The 16,398-nt window shown below is 44.1% G+C and overlaps 1 protein-coding gene across 6 annotated transcripts in view; it reads right to left on the reverse strand.

Moving 5' to 3' along the window:
• Positions 1-16,398, reverse strand: part of LOC121279986 (aryl hydrocarbon receptor-like) — a 143,436-nt gene that overhangs the window by 79,434 nt on the left and 47,604 nt on the right. For 5 of the 6 annotated variants that reach the window (XR_005943533.1, XM_041191613.1, XM_041191612.1 and 2 more), the window contains 2 exons: positions 7,908-8,032; positions 816-905 (listed from right to left, as the gene is read on the reverse strand). Coding sequence is in view for 4 of the 6 variants with exons in the window: in XM_041191613.1 (XP_041047547.1) it covers positions 816-905; positions 7,908-8,032 (215 nt within the window). In the remaining 2 variants the exon portion in view is untranslated. Of the gene's footprint in view, positions 1-815; positions 906-4,179; positions 5,167-7,907; positions 8,033-16,398 lie in introns of those variants that run through there. The other variant, XM_041191609.1, reaches the window with a different exon arrangement.

Below are 16,398 nucleotides of genomic sequence, written 5' to 3' on the forward strand. Positions count from 1 at the left end.
TTAATGCAGGGAAGTGTGAAGTGATACATTTTGGCAGGAATAATGAGGCAATATAAACTAGTGTGTACAATTCTAAAACAATAGAAGAGACCTGGGGGTGAATGTACACAATCACTGAAGGTGGAAAGGAAGGTGGAGAAAGTGGTTAGTAAAGCATTTGGGATCCTGGGTTTTATAAATAGGGGCATAGAGTACAAAAGCAAGGTAGTTATTATAGAACCTTTATAAAATACTGATTCAGTCTCAGCTATGTGCCCTTACTTTCAAAAAGATTTAAAGGCTTTAGAAAGGGTGTAGAAAAATATTGCATAAATTGTTCCAGCAATGAGGGACTTCAGTGGATAGACTGGAGAAGTTGGGGGTTTTCTCCTTAGGGAAGAGAGAAGTGACTAAGATGTTCAAAATCACAAGAGACTAGACAGAGGAAATAGAGAGAAACTGTTCTCATTGACAGAGGGCCGAGACCAAACAACATCAATTTAAGATTAATGGACAAAGAACCAATAATGAAATGAGGGAAAGCTTTTTTTATGCAGTGGGTGGTTTGGATCTGGAATGCACTTCCTGAGAGTGCAGTGGACGGAGATTTAATAGTGGCTTTCAAAAGGGAATTGGATAATTATTTGAAGGGAAAGCTCTGCAGGGCTACAAGGAATGGGCAGAGGAGTGAGACTAGCTGAGATGTACTTGCAGCGAGCTGGGACCTTATTGACGGGTAAGATTCTGAACCACACCACTTATCCAATGAGACATTTGGCTGGTTATTTTAGCGAGTGTATATATACAGTCTACAACAGTACAAAAGGTGAATATACCTGATGGAAGCCCAGGTAATTCTGAATAGTTTGTGAAGAGTAGAAAATCACCCCATCTGGTGTTACCGCAAGTACAAAGCCATTCAGTGCCTGTGGAGAAAAAATGCACATGAAGCTCTGCAATCTTTTAAAAAAATCACCATTAGTAACCAATGCCACATAGTTGCAGGAGACCAAAAGAAATCCACTGACCTGTAGCTCAGCAAGTGATATAAAACCCTATCACTGGACTAATGATGTCCCCACATGGATACCAACAGCTGATGCAATTTTCTTCTCTTTGGGCAACCTACTTACTCCCAAACCTCTAACAATGTCACTTGGTAACATTCTGCAAAGTGATGTGTCGTATCCAGTAGATGTGTGGCTATAATGATTGTGTTTTTCCATCTTCCATTTGTTTCCTCCCTACTGGGAAGGGTCTGATATCCACAAAACACTTCCCAACAGCAGTGCAGATTGGGAAAATGTGTAAAATATGACACAAACCAAACAAACCATTGATCTGTGTTAGGCTGTATCAATGTTGTACTTCAGTTTCTGTGATATGAAGGGAAGGGATGAAGAGACTTTTACACAACCATCTTCTTCCACCTCCTCCCCCAATTTCTCTCTCATATATCCAGGTGATGACTCACCTAAGGTTCGGGTTCCATGGGTACAGGCCATCCTCTGGGATACCTTGCTTAAAGTGGCCACTCTTTGTGTATGCACTTGGGCAGTGAGTGCCCGTGGGTTATTTGACTACAGGAGACATTACAGCTACCATCTCAACAAATACAAACTTCTCGCTGACATTTCCACCTAGGCAATCCCAAGTACGAACCCTGGCTGGTTCCTTCCTTGGTGCATGCAGGGGTAGCTATAGCATTCTTCCTTGTAGTCTGAGGTCAGCTAACAAAGGCAGCAGATGATCGACCTTTGGCCTTTCCTGGTCTGAATGGGCCGTCTAGTCACCCACTGGCACTTAGTTCCTCATACAAGTGTTTCCTACTTCAAAATTGTGAGGAGTTTTGCTAGAATAGATCGAAATAAACCAATTCCACTAGAGTCAGTTATCAGAAGGTCAGGATTTTTCAAATGACAGGGTTTCCTTCCCTGCCACCCAAAGAGTTAACGAGGATCGCATGCCCCCCCCCCGATCACATCATCCCTCAACCATGGGCTATATACAGGACTTCTGCCCCTCACTTGGGCAGAAGTCCTGCCTCAGAGAGCTGCTGGCCAATCTGGCATTATTATAGGAATATAGGGTATTATAGGAAGGCAAAGTGCAGTAGATCAGCTAGCAGAGGTACCTGAATGATGGGCCAACATCTCCCTAGTCCCAGCAGCACCAGTGGCAGCAGTGGCCAGGACTGGCACTACAAACAGTGACCAGATTCTAAGTCCCAGAGTCCAGGGTCAGGTAAGTGTCTCACAGCAGGGAGGGAAGGTGATGCCCAGGTGGTTTTGACGGAGAGGCCTGTGGGAGGAAGCACTTGCACGGAGGCAGGCACTTGATGTGGAAAGGGGGCCCTTGACGGAGGAGCCCATCCTCCTTCCCATCTGAAGCCCGAGCAGGGTGAACTGCTAGGCTTCCCCCTAAGTTCCTTCCACCACCTTCAAAATTGAAGCTGGGCAGGAAACAGCTAAGGGCCTCAAAGGGGGAGAGAGGGGGCAGGCCGAACCAGGCCTTGCCCGCCCCATGTAAAATTGCAGAGAGGTCGGCAGGTGGGAGAGCAGCAGGAAGGCCGCCTGGGGAATTTGTTCACCCCCTACCCAACCCTCCTGCAAACCTGCCTAAAATTCCATCCAAAAACACAGATATGAGGTAATTGACACAAGAAGCAGGGGAAAAATGAGGGTTTGTTTAAATGCAGCGAGTTATGAAGAGCTGGAATGCACTGTCTGAAAGGATGGTGAAAGCAGATTCAACAAAAAGGAATTGGAAAAAATACATGAAAAGGAAAAATTTGCAAAGTTTTGGGGTTAGGGCTGGGAGGTGCAATTAATTGATTAGCTGTTTCAAAGAGTTGGCACAGTTAGAATGGGACGAATTGCTTCGTTCTATGCTGTGTGATTCCATGTCTCTACTTGAACAAAGCGGAAACTTAATGCTAGTTTTAGAGAATCGCTATTTTAAGGGTGTCATAGGAAGGCAAAGTGCAGTAGATCAGCCAGCAGAGGTACCTGAATCATGAGCCCAAAATGAAACAAGAACCTATCTTTTCTCTCTCCGATGTGGACAAACCTGCTGGGCATTCCTAACCCTTGCCTTTTTTATAAAAGCATCAGCTTTTCAGCTTTCCATAGCAGTGAACCTTGAATAACCCTTAAGGGACTTGGCAAAAGAAATGGGTCAAGTTTTGAAATATGTTGTCAGTCTGGAAATATGTTGTCAGCCATATCTCAACAATAAATCAGTGCTCTTGAGGAAAAGATTGTATAAAGAAAATAAGCTGATGAGGAAAAGAAATTTCCACCTGGTGAAAGGTTGACAGTAAAAGGAAAATCCAAGGTCCTAGTGTGTGTCTAAGTGGGATTGGAGCCAAATCTGAAGGAGGTTTCATCTTACTTGGCCTCAGTCCAGCCAACTCACTCAAAAAATCTCAAACTTGAGAAATTGCTCTGTGACGTGAAGTAGCCAAACCACCTGATCTATTACAATCTACCTCTGCCACATCTGAAGCCCTTTCCCCTCTAATCTTACCACTTCCTAATGACTTAGCCCTAATCTGATACTCTCTGGGATCCCACCCACCTGGTTATCTTTCATGTGTGAGCCTATGTAGTTAATGCTGCCAGCTTAATTAACCATGGTTCCTGGTTCCATTCATTTGCACCTTCTTTGAATGCAAGAGAGAGAGAGAGTGGGAGTCTCCAGGCCATGCGATAAGAGCCTGATTGATTCCCATCTATCCTTCACACCATGTCTAGACTCAAGTGAATTATGGCCACTTAGGAGTGAGGTGCAGGAGGCTAACAAGGAGCCATATCTCAGCAATAAATCAGTGCTCTTGAGGAAAAGATTGTATAAAGAAAATAAACTGATGAGGAAAAAAAATTGCCTCATTTCAATTATGGTACAAGGCTTTAACATTTATTGGACCAACCTACACAGCACTGAGTCAGTGTGCATTGAATCACGGTAATAAACTTGGAATGATGAGGCTACATGTTGTTTCAAGACCAAGGCTAAAAAGCTCCACCCCAAAGATTCCCCACGCTTAGGGCTGATTCATCTATACAGACATATGATCCCCACAACAGTGAGAAATGGTTTAACTTACATTTATTACGTTCCTCCCCCTTTAATTTTGTTTTGCCCTCTTATTTACAAAGCATCTTACCCATATTATATACAATTATATACAGTTCATACCATTATAAATTTAGTCTTTGAGGACTTTTTCGGATTCTGGTAGAACAACGCAACTCTGCAACTGGAGGTTCTTCCAATGGATTGACTTGCACAGGAACTGCAGCACCAGAGATGTTCTTAGACAATGGGAGTTCAGAGTTATTTACTTCAACAGAGACATCCAGTATGTTTATTCTTTGTCGATCTGGCACCTCAGGGGTCAAAGTTTCGACTTCAATTTTAGGTGGATTAACTGGTTGTTGGAGGGTTTCTTAGTATCTGAGATGATCCATGTGTTTCCTCACAATCCTGTTTTCCATTTCGGCTTGATAGGATAAAGGTCCTGTTTCAGAGATGATTGTACCAGGGCCCATCTCAGTCCAGTTGCAAAATTTCATACAAAAACTCTCCCACAGTAAACTCTCAACCTTTACTGTGAACGATTCACTTTCTGACGACCCTGGTTTCTCTCCATCTTCCCCTCTAAATTTGGAATACTAGACTCAATCTTGTATGAAATTGGCACTTCATTAACAATTCTGAAGGTGTTAAACCAGTGGTTGCATGAGGAATTGTGCGATAGCCGAACAAGAATCTTGAAAACATTCCCTCTGATAGTTCCTTCATGCCTGTTTTAAAGGTTTGTACTGCTCTTTCTGCTAACCCATTGGTTGAGGGATGATACGGTGATATTCTGACATGTTTAATCCCACTTAGGTTCACGAATCTTTGGAATTCGGTGCTAGTGAAAGCTGCACCATTATCTGACACAATAACTTAAAGTCATCCACGAACACTGAAACCCTGGCGCAGTTTTTCAATGGTTGCAGATGATGTAGGTGATCTCACTTCAAGCATGTCTATTCACTTTGAATGTGTGTTGCTAATCACCAGAAACATGGTACCTAGAAATGGACCTACATGGTCTATAGGTATTTTAACCCAGGGTCAACCAGGCCACTCCCATGGGTGCAGTTTATTTTTTATTCATTCACGGAATGTGGGCTTCACTGACTGGGCCAGCATTTATTGCCCATCTCTAGTTGCCTTTGAGAAGGTGGTAGTGAGCTGCCTTCTTGAACCGATGCAAAGCATGTGGTGTAAGTACACCAACAGTGCTGTTAGGGAGTTCCAGGATTTTGACCCAGGAACAGTGAAGGAACAGCAATACATTTCCAAGGCAGGGTGGTGAGTGACTTGGAGGGGAACTTCCAGGTGGTGGTGTTCCTACCTATCTGCTGCCCTTGTCTTTCTGGATGGTAGTCATCATGGGTTTGGAAGGTGCTTCTAAGAAGCCTTGGTGAATTCCTGCAGTGCATCTTGTAAATGGTACACACTGCTGCTACTATGCATCGGTGGTGGAGGGAGTGAATGTTTGTGGATGTGGTGTTAATCAAGTAGGCTGCTTTGTCCTGGATGGTGTCAAGCTTCTTGAGTGTTGTGGGAACTGCACTCATCCAGGCAAGTAGGGAGTATTTCATCACACTCCAGACTTGTGTCTTGTAGATGGTTGATAGACTTTGAGGAGTCAGGAGATGAGTTACTCATCACAGGATTCCCAGCCTCTGACCTGCTCTTGTAGCCACAGTATTTATATGGAGTTGAGACAGGCAACTTCTGCTGTTGCTGGAGACAGTGTTTCACCATTTTCTCTATATCACTGTCTATACCCGGCCACCAGATATAACGTTGTGTGAGTATCTTCATTTTCAAAATACCAGATTGTGCACAATGAAGTTCTTCCAATAATGGTTCTCTTCCTTGCATAGGGATAGGACTCTTGCTCCCCATAACAAGATACCATCTTGACAACTCAGTTCGGATCTACGTGCAAAGAACAGTTTTAATTCTTCAGGTACTTGTGCATTTGACCAGCCTTGTAATACTTGTTCACAGACTCTTGCTAAAATTGGATCGAGATTTGTCCAATTCTTTATCTGTCTCGTGCAGCCTGGCGAGGAGTCCAGGAAATTCAACACAAGTACTACATCTTGAGGTACTGGAACATGTGCAATAATGCTGGGCAAAGGAAGGCGACTAAGGGCGTTTGCATTTGCTACATGCACACCCAGAGGGTGCATAAAAGTGCACTCGTATGCCGACAATATTAAAGCCTATCTTTGAATTCCGGCAGAAGCTATCGGTGGGATTGCCTTATCTTCACGAAACAATCCTAATAGTGGTTTGCGATCTGACACTGTGGTGAAGTGTCGACTGTGCAAATATTGATGGAACTTTTTTACTCCAAATATGATAGGTAAGCTTCTTTTTCAATTTGCGAGTATCCTTTCTCAGCTGCAGAGAGGGTTCTGGAGACATATCCTACTGGCTTTTCTGATTTGGTTTATTTTTCTTCTTCTTGTGTTTGCTACAAGGTTTGTCTCATCTTTCATTTTGATTTCACAGTTGGCCAAATTTCTCTCTGGTGAAATCTTAACTTGGTTCAGTACGGGGGTTGAGTTGTCCATTTGCATCTTGGAAAGTTCCATGACTTTCCCTTCTAATGCCTCTTTTGTCTCCATCAACTGACTCCTCAGTTCTTCTATTTCTCTTTTGTATCTTTTGGCTTTCTCTTGGAACATCGGACACTGTTGGGTTTTTTTTCCCAACTGTTTCTTCAGTTGGCTCAGCGTGGCACTACATTGGTTTAGCCTCTTTTCAAGATTTTCCAGTGGCACCAACTGTGACCTGAGGGATCCTTGCTTCCTGTAAAGGTCCTTCGGTTCTTTGATCTCATTCCAAAAGACACCATCATATTCCCTTGTCAGCTCAGGATTTCTTCTTGTTCAGACTTGAAAAATTTCTGACCAGTTTCGTTTGATTTCTTTCAGCCAACCATGGCCCAGAAGGCTAGGTCTTTCTTCCGCTACAACAGTTATTGGCAGCTGAGCTGTCTGTTATCTGTATGATACAGGTACAGAGGTGATGCCTTTCCCTGTATTGCTTCTCCTGTATATGTTTTTAACTGAGCAGTGGTTTTCTCTGAATTCAATTGCTGAGGTATCTCTGAGGTATTTAAAGATGTGCTCCACCCCTAAGATTCCCCACACTTAAGGCTGATTCAACGATACAGTCACATGAAACCCATAATAGTAAGGAATGGTTTAACTTAAAATTATTAAAATCACCAACAACAACCAGCTCTCCACACAGTGGAGACAGTGTGAGGGACACAGGTTTTGGTTGCAGAACATGACAGTGCAACACGCCAGTGACTTCAGATAGCAACTCAATTTATGATCATGTAGCATTCCAAAATGAGAATGGAGAGTGCATCAGGAGCTGCACTGCCCAATGTTTACCCAAGCCATACAGACCTGGCTTAAATTTTTGTGCTGAAGTCACATTCTGGGTGGCAGTTGGGCTGTTTCAACTGACTTCAGCATTCCTACAATAAGGAAGGATTAAAAAAAATTAAATCAGGCAGGTTTCAAGCTCCTGACAGGGCAAAGGGTGAAAGTTGGGCAAGGATCCTGTTAGGCTCAGCTGCAATAATCTCAATGCTTAAATAGTCTGATTACACCAACCAGCTGGGATCATGTGAAGAATGGCCAGGCCCAACAAGAGTAGTGGAGCATGGAACTGCCCCTTGCCCCCTTGGCAAGAGTTGGCATCTTCAGGAGATGAAGGGAAAAATTAACCAAAAAAAACCCCCCCTCACACTACCCCTTGTACCCATGATGCAGTTCCTTTCATTTTGAATTTTGACAACTGAGCTCAAGGTAAGAGTAGTCAAGCCCTCTATTCACCCATAGCATGAAGTCTGACTCTGGTATATCTGTGACCGCAACCAGGTTTCTCAGAGCACTGCTGGAGTCACTGCTGATTGAAGGTGACCACGGCAAGCTCTTGGTCTTCTGAGGCTGGAGGGAAACTGCAAAGAGGAAAAACAAAAAAACATACTTAGTACATACAGAGCCATCAGTAAGAGACATTTTTTTCACTTAAACTTACCAACTAACTAATTTTAAATGTTTTCTATCCTCCTTCAACATTTGTTTAAAAGTAGATATTAATGACAAGAAAGGGTAAGAGAGGAGATAGTTCTGAGCAAGGATACAAGAGAACTAAATCCAAGGTGAAATGAATTCTAATGAATCATTATATTATTTTAAATGTTATGGGGATACTGTGCACTGTTGGTATCTCTCACTCTTTGGTGCATTTAGAACAGCCTGGGATTGGCATCCAACAACTCATTGACACCAACACCCATCTAGGACCCTCCACCCCTGCCTGTCCCTCCGTCCCCACCCCATCTTCCAATCCCAGCCCCAGCCGTGTATTCACTATACCCCCTGACCTTCCCCTCTCCAATGCTGAACGTTCAGTGCTCAGCAAAGGACTTAGTTTCATACCCTTACGCCCTCATCTCAATGAATTTCGGACTCGGCACAATGCTGAACTCCTCTTCTGCCGTCTTCGTCTCCGGGCTCACTTCTTTGGGCAGGAATCCTCTCCCCGTTCAATGGATCCTTTTACCCACCTCCAATATCCTCCCTCCACCTGGACTCCTCCCTCTGGATTCTTACCTTCTCGTGAACTTTTCATTGAGAACTGTCGGCGCGACATTAGTCGTCTCAATTTCTCTGCTCCTCTCACCCATTCTAACCTGTCTCTCTCTGAACTTACTGCACTCCGTTCTCTCAGGTCCAACCCCAACATTGTAATCAAACCCGCTGACAAGGGTGGTGCTGTTGTTGTCTGGCGCACTGACCTCTACCTCGCGGATGCTGAGCGTCAACTCGCAGACACTTCCTCCTACCTCTCCCTGGACCATGATCCCACCACTGAACATCAAGCCATTGTTTCCAGGACTGTCACTGACCTCATCTCCTCTGGAGATCTTCCTCCCACAGCTTCCAACCTGATAGTCGCCCAACCTCGGACGGCCCGCTTCTACCTCCTACCCAAAATCCACAAACAGAACTGTCCCAGTAGACTGATCGTGTCAGCATGCTCCTGCCCCACGGAACTTATTTCTCGTTATCTTGACTCCCTTCTCTCTCCCCTTGTCCAGGCCCTTCCCACCTATATCCGTGATTCCGCTGACACCTTACGTCACATCAACAATTTCCAGTTCCCTGGCTCCAACCGCTTCCTCTTCACCTTGGACGTCCAATCCCTCTACATCTCCGTCCCCCACCAGGATGGTTTGAGGGCCCTTAGCTTCTTCCTCGAACAGAGGCCCAAACAATCCCCATCCACCACTACTCTCCTCTGTCTGGCTGAACTTGTTCTCACACTGAACAATTTCTCCTTCAACTCCTCTCACTTCCTCCAAATAAAAGGTGTGGCTAAGGGGACCCGCATGGGCCCCAGCTATGCCTGTCTCTTTATGGGGTATCTGGAACATTCCTTGTTCCAGTCCTACTCCGGCCCCCTTCCACAACTCTTTCTCCGGTACATCGATGATTACTTCGGTGCTGCTTCATGCTCTCGTCGGGACTTGGAAAAACTTATTAATTTTGCTTCCAATCTCCACCTCTCCATCATTTTCACGTGGTCCATCTCTGATACTTCCCTTCCTTGACCTCTCTGTCTCAATCTCTGGTGATAGACTGTCCACCAATATCCATTACAAGCCTACCGACTCCCACAGCTACCTCGACTACAGCTCCTCACACCCCACTTCCTGTAAGGACTCCATCCCATTCTCTCAGTTCCTTTGCCTCCGTCGCATCTGTTCTGAAAACAGTTCCTCTGACATGTCCTCCTTCTTCCTTAACCGAGGTTTTCCACCCACGGTCGTTGACAGGGCCCTCAACCATGTCTAGCCCATCTCCCGCGCATCTGCCCTCACGCCTTCTCCTCCCTCCCAGAAATGTGATAGGGTCCCCCTTGTCCTCACTTATCACCCCACCAGCCTCTGCATTCAAAGGATCATCTTCCGCCATTTCCGCCAACTCCAGCATGATGCCACCACCAAACACATCTTCCCTTCACCCCCCCCCCGGCGGCATTCCATAGGGATCGTTCTCTCCGGGACACCCTGGTCCACTCCTCCATCATCCCCTACTCCTCAATCTCCACCTATGGCACCTCCCCATGCCCACGCAAAAGATGCAACACCTGCCCCTTCACTTCCTCTCTCCTCACCGTCCACGGGCCCAAACACTCCTTTCAAGTGAAGCAGCATTTCACTTGCATTTTCCCCAACTTAGTCTACTGCATTCGTTGCTCCCAGTACGATCTCCTTTACATTGCAGAGACCAAATGTAAACTGAGCGACCGTTTTGTAGAATGCCTGCGGTCTGTCCGCAAGAATGACCCAAACCTCCCTGACGCTTGCCATTTTAACACTCCAACCTGCTCTCTTGCCCACATGTCTGTCCTTGGCTTGCTGCATTGTTCCAGTGAAGCCCAACGCAAACTGGAGGAATAGCACCTCATCTTCCGACTAGGCACTTTACAGCCTTCCAGACTGAATATTGAATTCAAAAACTTTAGATCTTGAACTCCCTCCTCCATCCCCTTTCTATTTCTTCCCCCTTCTTTTTGTTTTTTCCAATAATTTATATAGATTTTTCTTTTCCCACGAATTTCCATTATTTTTAAATCTTTTATGCCCCCCCACCCGCACTAGAGCTGTACCTTGAGTGCCCTACCATCCATTCTTAATTAGCACATTCGTTTAGATAATACACCACCTTCAACACCTCTGTGTTCTTTTGTCTGTGACATCTTTTGATTATCTGCTCCTACCACTGCTCGCTTGTCCCTACAACCACACCACCCCCTCCAATTCTCTCCCCCCATCCAACTCCACCACCCCCCCACCCCCACCTTAAACCAGCTTATATTTCACCCCTGTCCTTGGATTCACCCAGTTCTGTTGAAGGGTCATGAGGACTTGAAACGTCAACTCTTCTTCTCCGCCGATGCTGCCAAACCTGCTGTGTTTTTCCAGGTAATTCTGTTTTTGTTTTGGCATTATGAATGGGGAAATCACACTTCAATGGACCATCCTAGATATGATGTAATTAAGGAGCGTTACAGGGTTGCTTGCAGGTTATTATCTGCTCCCTGAATTATCTGGGATGTTGGCAAACCAGGAGGACTTAAGGCTTACCCTTGCATAAACCAACTAAAATGGGTGCTATGTGATACTCACATCAAGCCACAGAAAGTCCCCAGTACTAAAATTCAATGTACCCTCTAATTTTTGGTTTGGAGTGCCTGGACGATTTGTTTACCATTAAGTTTTTTTGCATGACCACACAGGTGTGACATCTTAAAGGGGCCAACTTGGTGCATGGCCTGCATGGGAATATTTGTGTTGCAGCGCAGCTTAGAAAGAACATTGCTAACATTCTTCACCTTGATCTGAACAAAATAAAAGTGTTGACAGTTCCTGAACAAGCTAAATAAATGAGGTGGCTAAACTAGTTTATCCAGTGGATGAGCAACACCAATGAACCAGCCCACAGAAAAGAACTATGCAGAAAATTGCATCGAAAGAAATGTAAAATCTCAGGTGTCATGGAGCCCTAGAGAAAGTGCTGGAGATAAAACAGAGCAACTGGACATTTCATGGAGATAGATATAATGGGGGATAAATTGAGCAGTGTGGTCCTCACTTTTTGTTTTAGGTGTTACATGGCCAGCATATGATCAAAATTGGAGTTCAAGATGCATGCACCTGCACATCCACTCCCCATCCTTACCCTTAATGGGAAGTGCACAAACAATTGACTGGTAAGAGGATTTGCATGTGTACGCCCAGCAACCATTGGCATTAATCAGATCATGGTGTGAATCAATATGTAATGTTGATTTGATGCCACATTGCTATTTTCGAACCACAAACCCCAGTCAACATCTTGCACAGCTGAACATGCTATTAAACAGAATAAACGACTCACCCATCTGCAATATATAAAGGGATGATAAACTATTTACAGCCTAGTTGCTGAATTATTTCTTTTGGCTGCTAGTGAAACTGTACACGCTTTTAGAGTTTTTCTATATTTGGCTGAAGTTTGAATAAACCAAGGCATAGGTCTTTTGCTGAATTACTTTTCTGTTAATTTAAATGCCTATGCTGAAACAAGTCACTTCCAGACATGAGTGTCCTGGTAGAGCTTCCTCTGGGAATTAAGCATGACTAGAGAACTATAGAGAGGTCACGTAGAATAGGCCAAGCTGCTAGATGTGGGAGGAGGAGAGGAGAAGGGTGGGAGGAGGAGAGAAGATCTCTCAGCAGGTGGATATATGTCCCAAAGGTCCTTAGAGAGCAACCCTTTTATCTCAATTTCAGCAATGACCAACAACTGAGACGTATTCATTTCACTAATGAAATCATAGCTGAAAACTGCCAACTGCTGTGGTCACAAATCAACCTCAAAGCAGGGCAAGGTCAGCATTTCCTGGGTCTGTTAAGCTGACCGTGAAGGATTGCAGGCTCCCTCATCATGAAGGTCATTACTGATTACCGTGCATGCATCTCATGTGACTTTCATAACCTGGAAGAGATTTCATTCCCTCAATATGCAGCTGATGTGTGACCACAGGCAGCATAGCATTTAGATGATTCCTTCAGGCCAAGGCAACGCTCCATGCCACCGGTATTTAACCCACTACTGCAAGTCAAATGCTGGCTACAAGGGTTATCCACTGCTGACATGGCTCATAATCGCCGCCTGGAACTCATGCCCATCCTTGCACATGGATCCATGCCGGTTGGTGAAGTTAAAACTAAGGCACAGCAGCTTTCTTTGCTGGAGAGAGTTTATTGACTTGGTTCACAGTCAACACTACTCCACTCCACCAGTGTCCCAGCTATTCCCATTTATCTTCTTTTGAAATAAACCAATGAAAAAAGGGGGTCAAATTAACAAAAGATCAAACAAATTAATAAGGGTGGATAACCCTTAAAAGGTCACCACAACTAAAGAACAAAAACATATAGGAAACTTACAACAATTCAAATTAAAATGTGATTTTGGGGGGTAATATAGCACCCCAGGTACAAATACCCATCACCTGTTTAACTATGTAATTGCCATTAGATCTTAACAATGTAATCAATAAGACATTGACACACAGGAGGCCTACAGTGAGAGCCACAAGGAACATTACAGAGGACACCATTGGCATCCTCTAGCAGCAGTGCTGCTGCCTGCATCACTCTGAAAGATCCCTGGATTACTCAGGTGTACCAAACTTTATGGTAGCATGCTGCATTCTGCACGATTTCACCAATTAGGGAACAGTCCTTGCAACCAACTATCAAGCAAAGAAGCTCGGGAGAAAGAAGAGGAGGAGCAGGAAAAGTGATTATAAAATAGACAGTCCCTTTCTGCCCATGCTCTACATGTTCAAATAATCCACAAATGATAACAGGAACCTCAACAGCTCCTCTCTGTTCACCAACGGTCCTACACTCTTCCTCTATCAGTGTCCATCACATTGCCTTCTCTCCAACAACATAAAAATAAACTCAGCAGGTCTAACCACATCTGTGGAGAGAAAGACAGAGTTAACGTTTCGAGTCCGTATGACTTCTTCTGAGCTCCAGCTGTCTTTCTCTCTACAGGTACTGTTAGACCTGCTGAGTTTTTCTAGCATTTTCTGTTTTTGTTTCAGATTTCCAGCATCCGCAGTATTTTGCTTTAACATAAAAATAAAATTGCCCAGAACATGCACATTTTATAAATTTGATAATTTCCTATAGACAGAGTTCAATCTTTTACATAAAGGGAAGATTGAATCATTAGGAGGAGTTGGGGCAGGGCAGGGCAGGTGGCGTAGAGTCAGACTGAAGGAACACTGGCAATCCACACACTAACTTTAAAATGAACTGTTCCATCCCATCACAGCTACTTTAACCTAGTTAGTTTCTGAACAAAGGCATATACTATTTTCCCATAAATTACTGTCTGCAGTGCTCCATTCTGTATCTGGACAGCCTCCATTTTAAAACCTGTGTTTAATATACTGTCGTTTCAATATGGATCACAACACACATTATTGTTATTACCTTTTAACAGGTTCGCACCAAACCATAAAGACAGCAGAAAATGTAACTGCAATTTGAAATCATCATTTTATTTGTTAGGAAGTGAAAATTGTGATGAAATTCAATTCTCTACTGATTTGCTTTCTTCCCATGAAGTTTTCATATAAGCACGCCTGATAGATTGGCTGTGCTACTTCTAGACATAACAGATAGAAGTGCTGATCTGAATCCATATGCTCATGCCTAACTAGATTTCAGAAATTTAAAAACAGATAAACAGTGTTGTGCCTGCACAGAGGGACAGTGTCTAATTGCTCAGATGATGCTACTTCCTGCCATACTGAAGGCTTCCTCCTCTGTGTTCATTGTATGCCAAGCTGAGGGTCAAATGTAACAACTTGCATTTACATAGTGCCTCTAACGTAAGAAAACAATCCAAGTCTCTTCGCAATCAGACAAAAATTGACACCGTGCCACATGTATCAGTACAAGTAAAAGTTCTGTAAAAAAAAACATAGGCTTTAAGCAGTGTTGTAAAGGAGAAAAGCAGAAAGATTTAGAAAGCAAGTTCTAGAGCTTACACCTCAAATATGACTGTCAATTGTGGAGCGAAAACATTCAGAAGCGGAGCTGCAGCTGCGTTAAATGCTGTAGTGAGATTAAATAAAAAGGATGGGACAGCACATCATGGTCACAAAGGATGTCATTTGCAACTTTGACTAGGATCACTTTAGTGCTGTGGTGTATTTACTTATCGTTGTTATAAATGGTATAGTTATAATTATTACATTGGATCACCTTTAAACTACATTTATTTTAAATCTGACAAGCAGAAATAATGAAACCCTCCCCCCCACCCCCCGCACGCCACCACTAAAAATATTTCTATTTTCTGGTGTTTAGATAATAAACCAATGTTTCTGGAAGTGCCCATTTATCACATTTTCTATACATATATAAAAGGGCATGGGGCAGAAACAATTGTTATATAGAAACAGGAATAGGACTGTTCTGTCATTCCATTAGATTAATCTTAATTGGTTTATGGGTAACAAATGGTAAGAAAAACTTGTATGACTCTTAGGTCCACAATTTGGGTAGCTAAATTCCCAATTTATGTCATTCTGCAATATAGAATTCCTCACCTGTCATGAGTATTGCTTAGATTTCCCAACAAGAACTGTTGCGGTAAATGGAAGTATCATGTTGGTGCAGTAGATATACATGAGAGTGGAACAATGCCAAGTAAGCTTTCTTCATGCTATCCTATGCTCCATCTGGTATTCCTGAGTCAAGTATATCAATATTGAGGAGATGGTGGAAATTGGTTTATAATCAAGGTACAACACAGACTTCAAGCTAAACATTCAGACATGCTCTGGCCAGTAGTTGCACCTTATAAGTCAGAATAATGGGTAAAATAGCTTAATACTTTTTCACACGCATGGTAATGGAAATCTGGAGCTTTTCCTCAAGAAGCTATTGAGACTAGGGGCAGAATTTTCCCAGATTTGCACAAAGTGCGGTAGCGGGCAGGTAACATGACATGCTGTTTCCATGGCAAGTGGGCTCTCATTCGCCCGCCCGCCATTACCTCGCTGCTGCATTGTGCTGGGCATCATATTCAAAGTCTAGCTGTGCACACAAATCTCAGTGCTTCCAAACCACGACTGCTGCAAAGAAAACATGACCCTGAAAGCAAACAGACTGCAGCCACCACCCCCCACCCGGGTTCAGCAATGTGTCACTGGAACGCCTTTTTGATGCCGTGGAGTCCAATTGGGATGTCCTGTACCCCAGCTCTGGCCGCAGGATAGGTAGCAACCTCACTAATCCAGCTTGGGAGGTGGGGGCCAGCGCCAGTGCCTTTCAAAAAGCGACAGTCATCCAGTGCTGCAAGAGGATGAATGATCTCCTCCTTTTCACTCTCAACTCTCACACTCACAAATCCATCACACATCCACAGGGCTGTCGCTCACTGCCAGTTCAAGACACATCACCATTCACTCCCTCACATTCACCATCATTGTCCACATCCCACCCATGGGATCACACTCACCACCTACAGAGGCCAGGCATACTTAACATCTGGCCTGACAGGTGTCCAGGTTACACTTTCTCCATCTCTATGCATGCAGGACAAGCTGGCATGCAACAACAGGGAGAGGTCGCAGACTAGAGGAGGAATGCCTGAAATCAAGATCCTTACCAACTTTGAAAACAGAGCCATCCAGCTGGCCAGTGATGATCTGGACCGGTCCTATGCTGATGGTGAGGTT

Source organism: Carcharodon carcharias, chromosome 7 (assembly GCF_017639515.1).
Source record: "Carcharodon carcharias isolate sCarCar2 chromosome 7, sCarCar2.pri, whole genome shotgun sequence".
In the NCBI taxonomy this organism is placed as follows: Eukaryota; Metazoa; Chordata; class Chondrichthyes; order Lamniformes; family Lamnidae; genus Carcharodon; species Carcharodon carcharias.